Source organism: Schistocerca cancellata, chromosome 7 (assembly GCF_023864275.1).
Source record: "Schistocerca cancellata isolate TAMUIC-IGC-003103 chromosome 7, iqSchCanc2.1, whole genome shotgun sequence".
NCBI classification, from domain to species: domain Eukaryota; kingdom Metazoa; phylum Arthropoda; class Insecta; order Orthoptera; family Acrididae; genus Schistocerca; species Schistocerca cancellata.
The window spans coordinates 210,187,842-210,207,836 of NC_064632.1; the positions used below are offsets into that span (position 1 = coordinate 210,187,842).

The 19,995-nt window shown below is 42.5% G+C and overlaps 1 protein-coding gene across 1 annotated transcript in view; it reads left to right on the plus strand.

Moving 5' to 3' along the window:
- The window catches only part of LOC126092438 (DNA-dependent metalloprotease SPRTN-like), an 87,032-nt gene extending 67,264 nt beyond the window's left edge, over nt 1–19,768 (plus strand). The window contains exon 6 of the mRNA XM_049908038.1: nt 18,120–19,768. Within this exon, the coding sequence (XP_049763995.1) occupies nt 18,120–19,531 (1,412 nt within the window). The 3' untranslated portion in view covers nt 19,532–19,768. The remainder of the gene's footprint in view (nt 1–18,119) is intronic.
- Nucleotides 19,769–19,995: the final 227 nt, after the last annotated feature.

The following is a 19,995-nucleotide window of genomic DNA, read 5'->3' on the forward strand; positions in this document are numbered from 1 at the left end:
CACAGGATGTTTTGATTGATAGTCATAGACCCTACCACTAGACCACAGCCTGGAAGGGATGACACCTTTCAAAAATGTAGTTGCTGTTGATGAATATCGGGCTTGAAATGGAAGAAAATGTTGATGGAGCCATCAGAGAGGTGAAAGTCTTATGTCCAGGAAGGTGGCACATGGAGCTGAGGAGGGCCAGGTGAAGTGAGTGGAAGAGGTGGTGTTGATACTATAGCCGAATGAGCATAGGGTGTCTTGGCCCTGACAACCAGAACATGAAGATAGTTTTTTGGGAGGCTAGGTGGGTTTCCCCAAGATATCCCATAAATAGCACAGCATAGGAGGGTGCCATATGCAGGTGCCCATGGCCATGCTGCAGATTTGTTTATATATCTTGCCCCTGCCCCCTCCCCCCAAAGGATAAGTAATAATGTGTAACAGGGTTCCCCTGTGCTTTAAAAAGGCCCTAATTTTCAAAATCCTTCATAGGGTTCCCTAAAAAGGCCTTATTTTTAAAATTTCAGACCCTGAAAATTGTATAAAATCTTTGCATAAGTTTCATTACTTTATCTCTCAGTATACTTGTAAAAAGAATCATTTGTGTGTGAGACAACAAACAGGAAGGAAAGCAAAAGGTTACCACCCATGTACAGTTTGGCTGTGGGTAAAAAGGCAGATGGATACTGCGTGGGGAAAATGGAATGTCCGGACGGTTGCAGTGAAAAGGCCAGTGCTACCAACCTGCAGATGTACACATCTCATAACATACAGCAGCTATGACATACTGTATTCACAGTTGTAACAAGGGTTCTTCGCACATTCATTGTATGAGTGTCAGATGCAGTATCGGACATTTTCTGTAGGAAAATGTGTGAAATTAAATTAAGGTTGTTGTAATTCAGTGAGCCCAAACATCCACTACTGTTAGATCGTTGAGCTTGGCAAATGACTGCAATGGGGGAACAGAGGACATATGATACAAAAGTCAACAAAACGCGCCGACATTACACGAAGTACAGGTTGTCTTTTTTCCTTAATCAGATTGTCGAGGGCTTGCCTGATTCAGTGGCGAATTGCTGGAAAGCATGACATTGCATTCCTTCTGCCCATTCACTGTGGTTTCCTTTGTAGTGCTACTGCTGCAAGATTTACACTAGAAAGGATGGCACATGCCTTCATCGATATTCATCTGTGTGACAAGAAGAATCAATGTTGTACTGAATCATGCATTGCCATTCATTTTAGTTCTTTTTAACAGTAACCTGTGCACTAGTGCTTTTTTGGTTCTTTAATGCATATTTTGTTGAGTGTACTGCCCTTTAATAAAATTTGAAAATTCTGTAATGGGCAAATGTGTTTCTAATCATCTTTGTTGTCAGTAGTGAGGAGCATTGGGTAGCTACACAAGACTCAGTCCTGGCATCACTTGCATGGGAGACCAAAGATGCCACAAGAGTAAATTTCCTATCCTTTATTGGCAGTAGTTGCTTCGTAGTATGCTAGAGGTGCTACAGATTATACGGCAACTACAGACAAGAAAGAATAGGCGTTAAACTCCATGTTGTCTTCAATCTCCATCTAAGCATGTGACATCAGGGCGGAATCTCTCTTACGCGGTGTTCCTCAGTTTACCATCTTTAACAAAAGATGAATTCAAGAATTAGGTTACACCCTGTGTTGAGTCATTCATTGAATGTTACCACCCTTAAATGTCCATAATGGCTAAATGTGTTTTTAATCATCTTTGGTCAAAAAAAGATGAATTCAAGAATTGGATTACACAATCTGATCATAAATTCAAAGGAAATTGCCCTGTATGCAACGAAGATTTTGTACTTGGGAATATGGGAGAATCATCTTTAAAACTATGTGCAATAGGTACATTTTCCATAATTTTTCTGTACGTATTTACTTTATTATGGTGAATAGCGTTTTACAGCAGAATAAGTTTGTGATAAAATAAGTAATACAGAACAACTTCTCCAATCCAGAATTGCTCAGTGCTCACTGATTATGGACTTCAAATAAATCCGGATTAGAAAGAGAGACGCAAAATATCACTTCAATTTGAGAGTATAAACATTATAGGTATTTCCACAGGCAATGAATGTGTCAAGATATCTCGCTCGTGGCATTGCACATCAGGTAGTTGGTGTTAGCTTGTTTACATTTGCTCATAAGTGACAACATTCTTCCAATGTATGACAAGAAACGAAACACCCAGGGGGTCCACAACTTTTTTGTGGATATGTGCGTAGCGAGCACTGGACCCCGAGCTAGTGTGGCCCTCCTTCCTTTCCGGGCTGCATACCTTCCTTTTCCGCATCCTTCCCCATCCCCTATCCCCCCCCCCCTCCCCTCCGCCTCTTCCCTTCCCTTTCTCCCCCTCTAGGAGTATGTTTAGTGCCTACGTCCGGAGACGGACGCTCAAAACTGTAAATCGGTCTCTCTTCTATGCTTTCTCTGCTGGCAAGTCTTTGTTCTTCCTTTGTCCTTCCTTTTTCCTTACCTCTTCTCTTTACCCCTTATCTCTGCTGCGGCATTTGAGACCTCTCTTCTTTCCTTTTCTTTTCTTTGTTCCTCCCTTTCTCTTTTTTTCCTCTCTGTGCGTGTCTGAAGGCCGACCCACGCATTGCCATACGTAGCCAGTGACGGGGTGACGCGTAATTCCCCGCCCCGGGTAGACAGGTAGGACACGTATGCACCCCCTGGTAACGGCCAGGCTCAGAGAGGGGTGATTACCCGAGCTGATACCTTCTGAAAGTGCCGATTGGTCCCTCCGTCCATTTCTCGGGAGGTGTAACCTGAGGTGTGAACAATCACCTAAGGCAGGAGTGCCCTCAGAGAGGGCCCCCCACAAGGAAGGAGCATGCCATCAGAGATGCCGGTAATCATGGGATACTTCTGCAATGGTTTCCTCATCATCTACTGTGTCTGCTCTCAAGCGTAAGTTCAATGAGTCTCAGCTACGGGCAGTTCTTCCATCGTTGCCACAGTTCCTAGTGTTTCTCGGTCGGACAAAGGTCACGACTTCTCCACAGTCAACCCTTTCATTATTCAGAAAGGTGTCGACGCAATGGCAGGTCCTGTAATGTCTTGTTCCCGTTTACAAAATGGCACCTTGTTAGAAACAGTCAGTGCCCTCCAGGCACAAAAATTGCTGTGTGCTTCACTGCTACACACCTTCCCTGTCCGGGTGTAAGCGCACCGCACCTTAAATCATGTGGGGTTGTTTATACATGCTCCCTCGATAGATTGTCCGATGAGGAAATTCAAAACTACCTGTCTGACCAGGGCGTAATGGCTGTTCATAGAGTCATGAAAAGAGTTGACAAGAACATCGTTCCAACCCAAACTGTCTTCTTGTCATTTGACAAAGTTCAACTTCCATTGAACATAAAAGCAGTCTATGAGATAATTTCCATTCGCCCTTACATCCCAAACCCTACGCGTTGCTATCAGTGTCAGCGGTTCAATCATACCAGCCAGTCCTGTTCCAATCCGGCCAAATGCGTTACGTGTGGCAAGGATGCCTATGAGGGTGCTTGTCCACCTCCATCCTCTCGTTGCATCAACTGTATAGGTGACCACGCTGCTTCCTCTCGAGATTGCCCCATTTTTAAAGACAAACGGCTCATTCAGGAAATCAGAGTGAAGGAAAAGGTGTCGACCTTTGCTGCTCGAAAGTTATTCGCCAGTCGAAAGCCCACTGTGCCTCACAGGTAAATACAGCACTGTCCTTGCCTCTCCTTGGCCAACAAAGGAGGCAGCCACGCAGACTTGTGATCTCACCTTTAGTGCCACGGTCGTCAGATCGGCCAAAGCAAAGATCGCCCGTTCAACATCCCCACTCTCACCTGCTCACTCTATGGCTCACCCTTCATTGGGTTCTGCTAGATCTCGAGCTCCAAAAGCAGACACCCAGAGTTCCAAAAAAGAGCCTACTCGTGAAGACTTGTTACATACCCCAACTTCACAACCATCGGTTCCTCCTTCATCTTAACGTCCAGTTTCCAAGAAGGCTAATAAGAAACCCAGTTCCTCTCCTTCTCCACCACGGCATGTCTCATCTACAGCACCACCTGGTGGTAACCGCCCTCGGCCGTCTTCTGTGTCGCTGAGGCTTCACTGCTGGCGGCCGATCAACTGGCCGATCGCTGGTGGCAGGAGCCGCTCCCGGACAACCTATGGATGAGGATCTTCTGCCTTCAGCTGATAGCCGTTCCACACTGTCAGTCTCAAGGTCTGAGCAGTCGTCGAGTTGAGGGCAACCTTGGTCACATTCTTCCCTTTTCTGTCCACCCAATGTCCATTATCCATTGGAATATCTGCGGCATTCGAGCCAATCGGGATGAATTGTCGATCCTCTTACGATCCTACTCGCCAGTCATCTTCTGTCTTCAGGAAACAAAGCTGTGTCCCCACGATTGCTTTGTTTTCCCCCATTCTCAGTCAGTCCAATTTGATCTCCCCTCTGTTGAAGGCACTCCAGCACATGGAGGACTTATGATTCTTCTCCATGATACTGTCCATTATCACCCAATCCCCTTAAACAGTTCCTTCCAAGCTCTCGCTGTCCGTCTTTCCCTTTCTGGATACACCTTCTCTCTTTGTACTGTATACATTCCATCGTCCATACCAGTGGCAAGAGCTGATCTCCTTCATCTTCTTGGTCAGCTTCCGCCTCCCTATTTGCTGGCTGGGGACTTCAATGCCCACCACCCGCTTTGGGGATCTCCGCGTCCTTGTCTGTGCTGCTCACTATTGATAGACATCTTCCACCAAGCGTATCTTGTTTGCGTCAACACTGGGGACCCTACATTTTTGTCTGCCTCCACGACAAATTTCTCTCATTTGGACCTTTCGCTCGGTACTGTTCCGCTAGCTCGGCGCTTCGAATGGTTCGCTCTTGCTGATACACACTCCAGTGACCACTTTCCATGTGTCCTTAGATTGCAGCCACAACTGCCATATATGTGCCCGAGACACTGGAAGTTTGCCCAAGCCGATTGGACACTCTTTTCGTCTCTAGCGACATTCGATGACTGTCACTTTCCTAGCGTCTACGATGAGGTCACTCATATTACAGAAGTTATTCTTACAGCTGCGGAATATTCAACACCTCGCACCTCCAAATTGCCCCTGCGCCCCCCAGTTCCTTGCTGGAACGAGGCATGCCGAGATGCAATACAAGAGCGGTGGTGTGCTCTTCGCGTTTTCCGCCACCATCCTACTTTGGCCAACTGTATCCGCTGTAAGCAGTTCCATGCGTGACGCCATCGCATCATCCGTGATAGCAAGAAGGCAAGCTGGGCCTTCTTTACTAGCTCATTTAACATCTTCACTCACTCCTCGGAAGTTTGGAGTCGGATTCGATGGTTATCTGGTGCACCTAGTTTCTCCCCGGTCTCTGGGCTCACTGTCGCGCATGATAAATTAGTGGACCCCGTCGAAATTTCTAACTGACTGGGTCAACACTTTGCTGAGATTTTGAGCTCTTCAAATTACCCGCCAGCTTCTCTCCCGAAGAAACGTGCAGCGGAAGTGCGACCTCTAGCTTTCTCCTCTCACAATTGCGAAAGCTATAATACCGTTTTCTCTATACGGGAACTCCAGCACACACTCTCTTCTTCTCACTCTTCCGCCCCAGGACCAGATGGTATCCACATCCAAATGTTGCTGCATTTATCATACCATAGTCTGCGTTACCTCCTTCGCCTTTATAATCGAATTTGGACCGACAGTACTTTCCCCAGACGATGGCAGGAAGCTATCGTCATTCCTGTTCCGAAACAGGACAAACATCTCCCATCTAGCTATCGCCCCGTTTCTCTCACGAGTAGTGCATGTAAGGTTTTGGAGCATATGGTGAATTTCCATTTACCCTGGCGGCTGGAGTCCCGAAGTCTTTTAACACCTGCCCAATGTGGTTTCCAAAAGCATTGTTCTGCAGTTGACCATCTTGTTGCTCTCTCCACTTATATCATGAACAATTTTCTCAGGAAACGCCAAACAGTAGAAATATTTTTTGATCTGGAGAGAGCATACGGTACCTGTTGGAGGACAGGCATCCTCCACACACTGTTCTCTTGGGGCTTTCGAGGTCGGCTGCCCCTTTTTCTTCGTGAATTTATGACAGAGCGCACATTTAAAGTGTGGGTGAACACTACTCTCTCCCGTACTTTCTCCCAAGAAAACGGGGTACCCCAGGGCTCCGTGCTAAGTCTTGTACTGTTTGCCATTGCCATCAATCCAGTTATGGGTTGTCTCCTTCCTGATGTCTCGGGCTCCCTCTTTGTGGACGATTTTGCGATCTACTACAGTTCTCAACGGACCAGCCTTCTTGAACGACGTCTTCAAGGATGTCTCGATCGCCTCCACTCTTGGAGCATCGAAACTGGCTTCTGCTTTTCTCCCAGTAATACCGTTTGTGTTAATTTTTGGCATAATACAGAGTTTCTTCTGCCTTCCTTACATCTAGGCCCTGTCAACCTTTCGTTCGCAGACGTCGCAAAATTCTTGTGTCTTATGTTTGACAGAAAACTGTGCTGGTCCTCCCACGTTTCCTATCTTTCGGCTCGCTGTCTGCGATCCAACACCTTCCGTGTCCTGAATGGCACCTCCTGGGGAGCAGACCGAGTGGTCCTTCTCCACCTCTATTGAGCCTTAGCATTGCTCATTCTCAGACTGATTACACGTTCTGACTAAATGAAAAGAAATCATTGCACACACATCAAAAAAAAGTTTGCATCACCCCTGTTCCCAGAACTTCTGAAAATAGATATTGACTGTGGATATTGTATCACAGACACAGTCTCTTTGACTGTTCAGATTTGTCACTAAACCTGCCCAGAGATGTGAACAACCATGCATGAGCAGCACCTATTAGACGGAGGGGGTCCGACAGCCCATCAGTTCTAGTCATTCCACCAGGAAGGAGGTACATGGCTCATGTTGTCTGTAGTTCAACCATGCCTAGGCGGTCAGTACCGCGATTCGATCGCGTTCGCATAGTTTCTATGTGCCAGGAAGGGTTCTCAACAAGGGAAGTGTCCAGGCATCTTGGGGTGAACCAAAGCGATGTTGCTTGGACTTCAAGGAGATACAGAGAGACAGGAACTGTTGATGACATGCCTCGCTCAGGTTGCCCAAGGGCTACTACTGCAGTGGATGACCTCTACCTACAGATTATGGCTCGGAGGAACCCTGACAGTAACGCCATCATGTTGAATAATGCTTTTCGTACAGGCGGAGGACATCGTGTTAAGACTCAAACTGTGGCAGTGGGCTGCATGATGCGCAACTTCACTCCCAACATCTATGGCGAGGGCCATCTTTGCAACCACAACAACATGCAGTGCGGTACAGACGGATCCACAACATGCCGAATCAACCACTCAGGTTTGGCATCATGTTCTCTTCACCGACGAGTATCGCATACAACTTCAACCAGACTGTTGTCGGAAATGTGTTTCGAGGCAACCCGGTCAGACTGAATGCCTTAGACACACTGCCCAGCAAGTGCAGAAAGGTGGAGGTTCCCTGCTGTGTTCAGATGGCATTATGTGGGGCCGACATATGCTCCTCCGACCGATAGTGCAACCATATCGGCACCATATTGGCGAGGCATTCGTCTTTGTGGATGACAATTCGCACCCCCATCATGCACATCGTCTGAATGACTTCCTTCAGGATAATGACATCGCTCGACTAGAGTGGCCAGCATGTTCTTCAGACATGAACCCTATTGAACATGCCTGGGATAGATTGAAAAGGGCTGTTTATGGACAACGTGACCCACCAACCAGTCTGAGATATCTACGCCAATCTGCCATTGAGGAGTGGGACAATCTGGACCAACAGTACCTTGATGAACTTGTGGCTGGTATGCCACAACGAATACAGGCATGTATCAGTGCAAGAGGACGTGCTACTGGGTATTAGAGGTACCAGTGTGCACAGCAATTTGGACCACTACCTCTGTAGGTCTGAAGGTGGTACAACATCCAATGTGTGGTTTTCATGAGCAATAAAAAGGGTGAAAATGATGTTTATGTTGATCTCTATTCCAGTCTTCTGTACATGTTCCGGAACTCTTTGATCTGAGTTGAAGCAAAACGTTTTTTGATGTGTGTACTACATTCATACATGTATGAAATAATTTTTAGCTCACTAGTAGAAGTAAACAAACTTGCCAAAAGGCTGGAAATTGTACTGTGGACAACTTGAATAATTGCAGGGTAAAATTACAAAGCCAGTAATGTGACGACCACTTTACCATGATTCTTGGCAAGCAAAATATATGAAGCTTCAGCACGCATTGCTTTGTCTCTGAAATGCCCCGCTTAACCTGCAGGACAGGACAGATAGAATATATTGCAGAAAGGGGCCAAAATAAGGGGCTGTCAGTTACACTCAAACATACAACTTTATTATTTGATCAAACGTTACAAGCGCTCAAAAAATTTTTTTTAAACACACAGTTTTAATCCTTGGGACTTAATTACTGGCTGAAAACCACTTTTGATTTATATATATATATATATATATATATATATATATATATATATATATATATATATATATATATATATATATATATATATATATATAATGCCAAAGGGCTTATGTGAAACAGTACTTTAAACTAGGCTGAAGGCATTTAGAGTAAAACAACTCTAATTTAAAACACAAAACCGGCTAGAAGCCATACAAGTACGAACAACAAGAACAAATAAAAAAGAGGCAGTCCACACAAGGGCACGCAGATGTTAGAGGGTCGGCCTGTAATTCAAACACTAATGCTCGCTTAGGTGAGACAGGCAGTCCAGTCAGGTCAACCATTCACGATCCAACAACAACCCAACCAACCGACAGTCAGCTGACCCACCAACACGAAAACTTCCACTTCACCCTACCAGGGCACAACCGGGAGTTCAATGGAACAACGTGGAAGATATTGGTGCCCACAACCAATCATACATGGAGCTGTCAAACTACACACCGTGCTGGACAGCAACAACACAATGAGGAAACTACACCGCCTGAAATTTACGTCAACGCCCAGGGCAGGTAACCATAACATTAATGGCCACAAGGCAGAAGATTCACTGGTGCACTTAATTTAAAATAACCAAATACAGTGAAACTTCACCGGAGGGTGGCTAGAATTTTCCAACTTGAAAACTATGTTGTTGCTTGTGGGAATATCCCAACAGCCGACAACGGACTCCAAACAACACAATGTAAACAGTCTTGACTTGCTGGTAGGTTCAATCAAAACTCAAATTTCGTGTGCAGGGAGGGTTGGAGAGCCACGGACCTCGTAGCAATGGGAACAGCGCCACACTCTCCAACACCAAGTAGAGACCGCCAGCGGGCCCTGGCCAAACTACGCCCCGCTGAGAATTCCTCACTGCTCCATGCCAACCGACTGACTCGTCAGAGCCAGTACACCGGCAACATTGAAAATTACTTTTCAGTGAAAATCACAGGAACTACATACAGTTTCATGAACATTTGCACGAAGAGCTAGACAATCTAACGGCAGTGACTGTACAGTAACCAGGACAAATCACGAGTCGGCACACACAGCCAACCCATAAGTGATCGCCAGCCAAATACAAGTCGTCAGGCAAGACGACTGACCAACGACCAACCAAAGTTCTCCCCACTCCTGTCCTGTGTGTCGGCAACTGTAGGGCGAATCATATTGGTCCAGACCTCACTGCTGCCGCGCCACGACTGAACTTGTGCTGCGTGCCAACTCAAACACTCCCAGGTCCAAACTAACTCTCAATATGCGACAACCGGGAAGTAATAGCAGTCCAGCATAGATTATACGGCAGGGCCTATATTGATAAGTACTGCTGCTGCCGCTCACGGACAGGCAAGGCAGCTGCTGAGTGACTCCAGTAATTGAAAATTAATGTAATGAGGTGGCAGTACAGTAAAAACAAGATGTAAAGTAAGAAATGGCATGAACATGAGCCACGCACGGCTCAGTCACAATTGACACAGGTGTGACTCCAGCATTAGAATTGCTTTGTCCAATGGGTATGTGTTAAAGATTCCAATGCCACACTGTGTAACTTGCTACAAGCAGTTTCATAAGTACTTTCAGTTCATGGGGGGCATTTGAACAGCAAAATTTGGTACCAAGTTATTGAGGCAGGAAAATTGTGAAATAGGGCACAAATCATTTGACTCTGAAACGGTGCAGGCAATATGACCAATCAGTAGCAACCAAGACCCAAGAATTATACAGTTGGTTCACATGACGTGAGAACTGCGCCCCTAGCAGATGAAACTGGAAACTGTGACATAAAAATTTGTGTTCAGTGGGGAGGCCAAAACTCTTGTTGCATTCATTTATGAATAGTATGAAATCTAATTTATTTATTTGGCAGCACTGTACAGAGGGTTTTTGTAATAACTGCACTACGTGATTGTCAACTTGAGTGCAGATTTGAGAAGTTGTACTATACTATAGAAAATTGATGGAATGATCAGACTGTATGGTCTTGCAGAAAGGGCCTTAATAGTAAATGTGTGTACCCAAATTTAACTTTCCTCCTTCAAATTGCATATACATATGGTAGCTAACGAAAATTACACTTTTATTTTATTTTTAATTAAGATACATGTTAATGATGGTCAGAAAAACAGCTGCTGTGAACTTAGTCATTTTTAAACAAAAATAAATAGATAATTAAAGAAGGAACTAAAACACCCAATTCTATAGTATCCAAACAAAAAGAGAAAAACATTAATGAAGCAGTAGAACAAGTGGATACTGTATCAGAACACGTTTCTAAAAAATCAGCGTTAGATCTGAAATAATATGCTTGATAAAATGTGTTACTAGTTCTTTTTCTTACAAGTCTTAAGGATATCAGGAACAGTAATGTTTTTCAGCAAATGTTTCCAGACAGCAACATTGCAAAACAGTGTCCATGCGGACCAACTAAGTGTTGCATACTTGGGCAGCTTTGTGGTAGCACCATATTTCATGAATGTACTGCATGATAAAATTAATAATGTGAATACTTTCACACTATGCTTTGATGATGCATGCCAAAGAAATTGGATTTACACATCCCTTACTGAGATTATGTAACCAATAAAGTAGAAACGCAATATCGATATTCTGCTTTTCTCAGTCACATTACTGCCGTGGGTGCTGCAAAAGCATTTTATGATCAAACAAATAAACTGGGCTTACAAAAATTAATTTAGATTTCAATGGATCGTCCAGCTGTTAATTGGAACGATTCAAGGAAATTCAAATCAAGGTGCTTAATTTAGGTAGCAGTGGCCTGCAGGTGTTGAATAGTGGTTTTAAGAAAGGAAACAAAGTGGCAGGGAGGAATTTAAGTTCTTTGTGTACAGCACTTTACTGTCTGTTCAATGATTCTCTCTCACGTAAGGAAGATTTCTTAAAAATTTCAACCAATAATAAAATGACTTGCAAACTTTGTAGCCATAGGTGGCTTGAAAATATTCCAGCATCAGAGAGGACATTAGAGATACACAAGGTGTATAACTTTGCTTCCGCTGTTTGCAGATAAGTGGCAACAATGGTAAGTTGCAGTCAAAAGAGACAGATTGCAGACATCAGGCAGTTAGCTTGGACCTCAGTCAACATAACCTCATTCAAACATTAGTCAATTTGTGTCTACATCAGAAAGCTGTTCTTGATTGAAAATGTCTGTTTATGAGCCTAATTCTCATCATTTGTGAGAGGTGTTACTATTTTGTTTCAATATGAAGAAAACGACGGCTGAGTCTCATCGAATGCTCTCAGGTACATATGGTAAGGACGCTATTAGTGAAAGAACTTGTCACGAGTGGTTTCAACGCTTCAAGAACTGTGATTTTAGCGTTGTAGACCGGCATAGTGGTGGAAGAGAGAATGTTTTCGAAGATGAAGAATTGGAGACATTTCTGCGTGAATACTCACGTCAAACTCAAGAAGAATTGGCATGATTAGTGGCAGTGACACAGCAAGCATTTCAAAACATCTCAAGGCTATGGGCATGATTCAGAAAGAAGGAACTTGGGTCCCGTGTGAGCTGAAACCAGAGACATTGAATGGCATTTTTGTGTTTGTGAACAGTTGCTTCAGAGGCAAAAACGGACAGGATTTCTGCATCACACTGTTACTGGAGATAAAAAATGGATTCATTATGATAACCCTAAATGCAAAAAATCATGGGGATACCCCGGCCACACTTCCATGTGGACGGCCAACCAGAATATTCACGGCTCCAAGATCATGCTCTGCATTTGGTGGGACCAGCTCGGCGTCATGTACTATGAGGTGTTAAAACCAAGTGAAACAATCACAGGTACTTGTTATTGAATGCAATTAATGCGTTTGAGCAGAGCATTAAAAGACAAACAGCTGCAATATAGCGAGAGGCACAATAAAGTGATTTTGCAGCACGACAACTCTCGACCCCACATTGCAAAAGAGGTCAAAACATACTTGGAAATGTTAAAATGTGAAGTCCTACCCCACCTGGCATATTCTCCAGACAGTACTCCCTCTGACTATCACCTGTTTAGATTAGTGGCGCATGGCCTGGCTGACCAACACTTCCGATCTCGTGAAGAAGTCACAAATTGGATCGATTCGTCTATCACTTCAGATGAACAATTTTTTCGACGCGGGATTCGTACACTTCCCAAAAGATGGGAGAAAGTAGCGGCCAGCAATGGAAAATACTTTGAATGATACATGTGTAACCAATTTGTTTCATTAAAGCTTCAAATGTTGGGGAAAAAACGGTGGAAGCAAAGTTGTACACCTTGTAGGAGGATGCGAAACATTTTGTTTCTAGTGTAGAAAAAAGCAATTTAACAAACTAGGTTCAAAATCTGATGAGACAGTAGAAAAAGCTACCAAAGACAATTTGATAACTGTGAAACATGATTTCTTTCTTTCTTGTTTATGTCCAGAATGTTAACCCCTTTCTTAGAAAAGTATCAAAGCAGTAATCCAGTGTTACCTTTTATGCTGAGGGTCTAAGGAGATTTGTTCACCACATTTTTATAAATTTTAATATAATACAGAAAAAAGCACAGATAAACTGACCTCTGCAAACAAACTATCAAAAATTGATATGGGAGATAAATCTATGCATACAGAAATCCATAAAATTAGTTTAGGCATTTTAGGAAACTTAATAGCCTTTTAGGAAATTTAATAGCAAAAAATTTACTTTTTGAGAAAGAAGTCTCGGAGAAAGATATCTTTAATGTAGGATCTGACGATAATAATTTTTTGATTTCATTAGTTCAAAACTTGCTAGAAAAATCTGCAATTAACTCTCTAATGGTCTGAAGCTTATCTTCTTTAGATCAAAGGCAGATGGCATTAAATCACTTTGATTGTTATGCTGAAATGAAACTAGTGTTAAGGAATATTATGAAGGTTAAAGTTATTAGAGAAGATGAGTATGCCATGTTATTGATAGATTGTAATAAATTTCTAAGTGAGCAAGTATCATGTAACCATCATATCTTTAAAGTTTTTAGTCCTTCCGAGGAAAGACTTAGTTCTTTTTTAAATAAGTTCTTGACTCCAGATTCTTCAAAGCTGTACAGCATCATCAGAAAGTTATTGATTTGATATTGTGGTCAAGATGATGTAGAAAGAAGTTTCTCATCAAACAAATTAATGGAAGTGAATAATGTGAAAAGTGAAACATGTATTGCCTAAAGAGTAATAACTAATCATGTAAAACATATTAGTGGATTAGCAAATTTTGAAACGAGCAAGGAACTTTCTTTATCTGCTGCTAATGCCAGGCAGAAATATACAATGCATTTTGTAGAAGATGAAAAACTGAGAAACTGAAATGCTGGGTTCTAAAAGAAAAGCATTGGTAGATGAAATAAGAGGACAGAAAACCAAAAAGAGGAGATTAAAAGATGCTATTAGTTAACAAGAGAAATGTGGTGCTGATTTGGCAGAAGAAGCTGAAAATTTGGGAAATATGAAATATATTTTTCAGTCACAGTTTCAGAAGATCAATCAAGGGAAAAAATAAATAAATCAAAAGAATTGACAGGGATAAACACTAAAACTGAACCCATGCTGAAAGACATGAAAGTAAATTAGAATGTGTAGTTATAATTAAAGTGCATATAGCTAATGTATAATGTGTATATAAAATGTACTTATAAAATATGTTTCTTAAAGTGGCTTATAATGCCTTTAAATTGAATTTACTAAATAAAAAAATTATGTGGAATTAGTGAGTATTTTATTTTATCTTAAATTTGCAGCTTCTTGTTTTAAGTTTTCTCTTTGGAACACGTGTTCACTGGCCCAAAAAAGGCCTTAATTTCTAGATTGGGAAAAGAGTGGGAACCCTGTGTTGAGGATGGGATTGGTTCAGTGCATAAGGAATTAAGTAGTGGGTTTTGAGTTAGAAATGTGTTCAGAGAGAGGCAGTGTTCAATAGCAGGAGAACCTTGGGCACGGGATATTGTTTAATGGGAAGGTGGCATCAGTGATGATGAGATGCAGTGGGGTAGTTTGTAGAGAATTGGCAGAGGAAGTGGTTCCTTAATAGGTAATGCTAGACTGTGGGTAATTAGTTGCAGGTAATGGTCAACAACAGTGAAGATTCTTTCAGAGGGAGCATGGTGACAAGGATTCTTGAGTTTACAGGCTTTGGGAAGCATGTGTGTAGTGTATGTGCAAGTACTCATTGAAGTGAGGTGGGAAATGGATTCGGGTCCTAAGGATTTGAGAAGAGATTCGAGGTTATGCTGGACGTCTGGGATGGGATCAATTTGGAAGGGCTTGTAGGTGGACAGACAGATGGTGGGTGCTTTCTGTCAGTTAGGCATCCTGACAGAATGTGGAGATCTGGCTGCAGGAAAGGTGATTAAATGGGGCTCTGTCTTAGTGTTCTAGATGCTTGTTCTTTCTTGCTATGAGAGGTGTGTACCTTGGGAAGGTACTTGGGGAAGGATGGTGAGGATAGTTTAGACATCGGAATTCCTGGAAGGTAACCAGGCATTGATTATGTAGGAAAGGGCTAGGGTCACAGTGTGGAGGTGGTGGTGGTGGTGGTGGTGGTGGTGGTGGTGGTGGTGGTGGTGGTACGAACTGGGAGAGGCAACGTTTAATGTTGAGATTAGAATATCTTTGGTTGGAGGAACTGATAGCAAAGAAGTGTTTCCACTTCATGGATCAGGAGGAGGAGAGAATTTCTTTGACAAATCCAGTGTGGTTGAACATGTGTTTCTGGCTGTAGGTGAATGCTTGTGGTAGAGTTGAAACTTGTGTAGAAATTTTTTTTCCCAGATGGGTTGACAACTTGGTTTTAGATTTGTTTCTGTTCTGAGTTTTATGGGATGTTTAGAGGAAGTATTGAGGCAGATAAAGTAGGTCGGCAAGGCAGAGCCTGGGTGCTGTGAAGGGTTGACAAGGGCCTTCAGTGGTAGTAGGATAGTGGAAGTCTGTGGTGGAAGTGGGCTCTCAGTAAATTAGATAATTTTTCGAAGGGGTGTCTGGAGTGCTCTTCCAGGTGTTGTAGGGCAGCAGTTTAAATTTCAGAGATCTGTTGTTTGTTGTCGGGATTACACAGTAACAGTATTTGATGAAAGGAGCAGAGGTGGTTGAAGGATGGCTGTACCACAGAGATTTGTTTCTATAGTGTCAGTTTGGTGTGGGATGAGAATTAGCAGAATCTGAAAATTTGAAGAGCATCAAGAAAGGAGGGGCAGCAGCCAGAGAAGGGAATATTTATGGTTAGCTTGTTGGGGGGTATTCCACAGCTTTTCAGGAACAGGATGTGGGACTGGTTTGTAGCTAGGGGTAGAGATACTTTTCTGAATTAATACAGATAGGTTGGTCTCTTTGGGATGGAATGTCACTGGGGTAGGGAGTGGGTACCGAAGTACATATTGAAGTAGTTGCAGAAAAGACAAATGAAAGCATTAGCTGTTTGTAAAGGGAACCACGAATAACATGGTGAGCCATCAGGAAATAAAAAAGGAAAAAAATTGTGCTGTGGCATATAGGATAGTTCTGTAATGCGAAGATATCATTTGCACATTAACTATCATTGCATGCAAAGAAAAAAGTGAAAGATGTAAAATGACTCTGAGAGCAATGTGTGGAGGAAGGGTCAGTGTGCTGAAAGTCTCACTAAGCCCTTCACAGAGAGGTACTGTCTCCAAAATCTAGTCTGCATCAGATTTTTTGCACTATATGCACTATATCCTCACACATATCCCTAATTTACCTCTACCCCCAAGGACCAGCTTCAGAGGAGCATCCCCCACCCAGTTACCCAGTGACACCCAGGACTGGAACAACTGAACTACATCCTTCACCAGGGCCTAGAGTATATATCACTGTGCCTGGAAATGAAGGACATCATATTCATAATCCTTCCTACTCCCTCTTAAAGTGCTATGCCCCCACTCACCCTACCTGCACATCCTCTCCCATCTGTATGCCACTCCCACTGCCCTACCTTGCCACTGGGGTCACACTACTGTAGAAGAGTGAGGTGAAGGACCTGCTAATTTCTCTCCCCCCCCCCCCACCTCCACAGCATATTGTATTCTAGTCATGTCACAGTCTTTATGATGCCATCAGAGGCCAAGCCATATGTGAAAACAGCTATGACATACACCAGCTCTGCCACAATTTCTGCATAGCATTTTATGTAGGCATGACCATCAGCCAGCTGTCCACCAGAATGAAATGAACCCACCAAACTGTTTCCAAGAGCAGTCAACCACCATGTAGTGTTCAGTTTAAATGACTGTTTCACAACCAGTGCCATCTGCATCCTTCTCCCCAGCACTTACATGTGAGTTATCCTTGCAACACATTCTTCATTCCCACAATCCTCCTGGCCTCAATCTCTGCTAACCTCTTTGCACCAACGCCTGTTTCTCAATAGCCTCCCCTTCCTCTCTTCTGTCACCTTCTCCCAGGCCCCTTCCCTGCGAAATTGTAATTGTGTGCTGCATGAAAACACCTGCTCCAGTGCCCATGTCTCTTGCCCCTGCCCCATGCAATTGCTGCACCCCCCCCCCCCCCCCCCGCTGTCCTATTTCACACGCTTGCTGCCTCCCTCCAAGGCACAAGCAACTCTTCCTTAACCTTTCAACCTTTCTTCCCACTCCCCGCCTCCTACCTCTTTTCTTCCCCACCCAACACAACCCCTCACACCAGTCTACCTGTGCAGTCCCAGCATTGTGTGCTCAGCTGGCAGAATGTGTGTGTGTGTGTGTGTGTGTGTGTGTGTGTGTGTGTGTGTGTGTGTGTGTAGGGGTAAAGACAAGGCTGCTGTTTACGGAGAGTTTGTGATTTACTAAGGCTGATGCACTACGTATTATCTACATTGTATATACTGACATGATGTGACCTTAGATTTCATATGGTCTCTGCCTCATCAAGTAATAAAGCAAGTATGGTGCAGATCTTATAAAGATTTTTATAAGTGCACTGCCACTGCTGCCATTGCCATCCACCTGGCTACTCTCTCCACTTTCTATGGACGTTTCAGAATCTTCAGTTGCTAGTTTTTAATTAGTAGAAATCAGAAGATTTTGAATTGTTTGTACTTTGTCTCCTGTCACTATCTACTTTAAGTATCAACCAAGACTGTATGTGGAAGCACTGTAATAGCCATAGGTGAATGCTGTGTTTCATCTAAATGTGTGTGTTAGATTTCTTTAGTGAAATGAACGTGATCCATGAAGTGGAGAGGACTATTTTGTCACTGACGGCTTCATATAAGAAAGAGAAGTTTTTGACATATCTTCATTACACTCAGAAGCTTGAACAGATGCTTAGTCTGAATTGGTGCACATGTATACTGTCTGCACTGCATACTGGTGGCAGAGCTTGATCTGTTTGCACTGTGCCGTGTCAGTGCATATTTTTGGGAGTGCTTTTATCGTCAGCTTCCTGTACAATTTTCTAAAGTTATTAAAAGACCCAAGTGTGTTCTCTGTACACTGTTTCTTATTTCAGATTATTATTATCAAATCCATTAGATTTACTGTACAGCCAGTCAGTAAAAAATCCATGCCAGCATACTGTAATTAGAGTAAATATGTAATAACAATATTGTCTTTACTTTCAGGGACTGCTACAGTGTCTAAAGAAAGGAATGACATCCGTAATTTCTTTCCATTTACGGGTGAAGGTAAGGCATTGGCCACGAGCAGTTCACATAACAAAGCAAGACCTGTTTCAGATGGAAAGTGTCCATCTGAAAAGGATACTCTCAGAAACACAGATATGGTTACTTCTAACAAAAGGGGGCCAAGTGATTTAGTGCATCATGGGCCAGTATCTGCAAACAGTTTCATTAAAGGTGCCCCAATAGCTAAAGATAAAAATGTAGGTGTTAAGGGGCTATTTGACAAGCCAGTTTTAAACAATCACTCTAAAAATGTAACAAATAGTAAAAATAATCTCCTTAGCAATAATAAGAGCAATTCACCTATTGGTTCATCTCCAAACAATAAGTTTGGAAAGGCTCAAATTGGAGGAATGTTGGCCAATAAAGGAAATGGAACTATGGTAATCACCCAAAAAGGAAATAAGCAGACACAGAAAAAGTCCAGTGGTGCAAATGATTCAGCACCTCAACGCTCTGTTTCTGCACCAGTTACTCCTTTTGTTGGAAAAGGCTATACTGTTGGATCCAGTAGCAGCTGTCAGCCTGTGCCAGCAGCTACTGAAAAGCCGTGGTTGTCCTTGTTGGACAAAATTGAAGCTGACAGGAAGAAAAAGAAACATTTGTCCTCTTTGACAATTGACAAAGGCTTCTCAACAACAAAGATGGTAAAAAGTAATGAAATTATTAAAAATGAAAGTAAAATGAAGAATTCCAGTGAGTCAATGCGGTCGCCACCCAAGAAATTCAAAAATGATCCTGCTACAAAGCCTTTTTTCACATCTGATGTGGGCAGCAACAATAAAATCCACAGTAGCAGGGATATTAACAGCCAAGCACAGTCATCAGCAAATGGCAGTTTGGAAGTTATGGTCAACTGTCCAACTTGTGGAAAATTAGTGGAAGAACATGCAATCAATTCACACTTAGATATTTGTTTGCAGTATAGAGCAGAAGACACACCTGCATCTCAGAATGTAGCAAACTGCCCAATCTGCAACAAGAATTTTCCATTAAATGAAATTAATAGTCATGTTGATGTATGTCTGAGTAATAATGATGATTCTACCTCTGTAACAATGGAAGAGGAAGATGAAATGATTAAATGTCCTATGTGTGATGAGAAACTTTTAAAACATACACTAAATGTCCATCTAGAATCGTGCATTCTTTGTATTACAAAAGCAGATGCTTGTTTCATTGAAGATGAAGATGACTGTGAGAGTGAGGTGAATGATGCTATTGGAAGTGATGGTGGAGAGGATTTACATCCGTGCCCTCTATGCATGAAGTTAGTGAAAGAGAATCTCATGAACATCCATTTGGATGATTGCTTGTCAGCAGACATTTTGCAGGAAATGGCTCAAGAGTGATGCTGCCATCAGTTAAATGTTCCTAAGAAAAGAGTCACTAGTCAAGGCAACTGTGTTTATCAGTTTAACACTTTTGGAATTTTAATTATATTCTTTGTTTTTATGTTCCATGTAATTTTTCAAGAACATTCTTTTTAATCTTTTAGTCACAAATGGCATTTCATTGTAATTTTTTTAACCAAGTAATTTGTTTTATAACTGATGCTATTTGAAGTCAATGAAAAAAAAATCCATGCTGCAAACTTGTATTTTGTAAATTGTTGTATTTGTAATAAAATTTTATTTTTATAAAGTTTTATAAAAGGTTTGTACGAAATTCAGAACTGTTAACATAATTTTGGAATTACATTGTTTGTCCTCGGCAAACTCGTATGCTGTTATAGACTGGTATTGATAAATGCTCCCAGCTACTTTGTTTTGGAGATAATAGTATAGATGAAGATGATTCATGTCTTATGGGACAA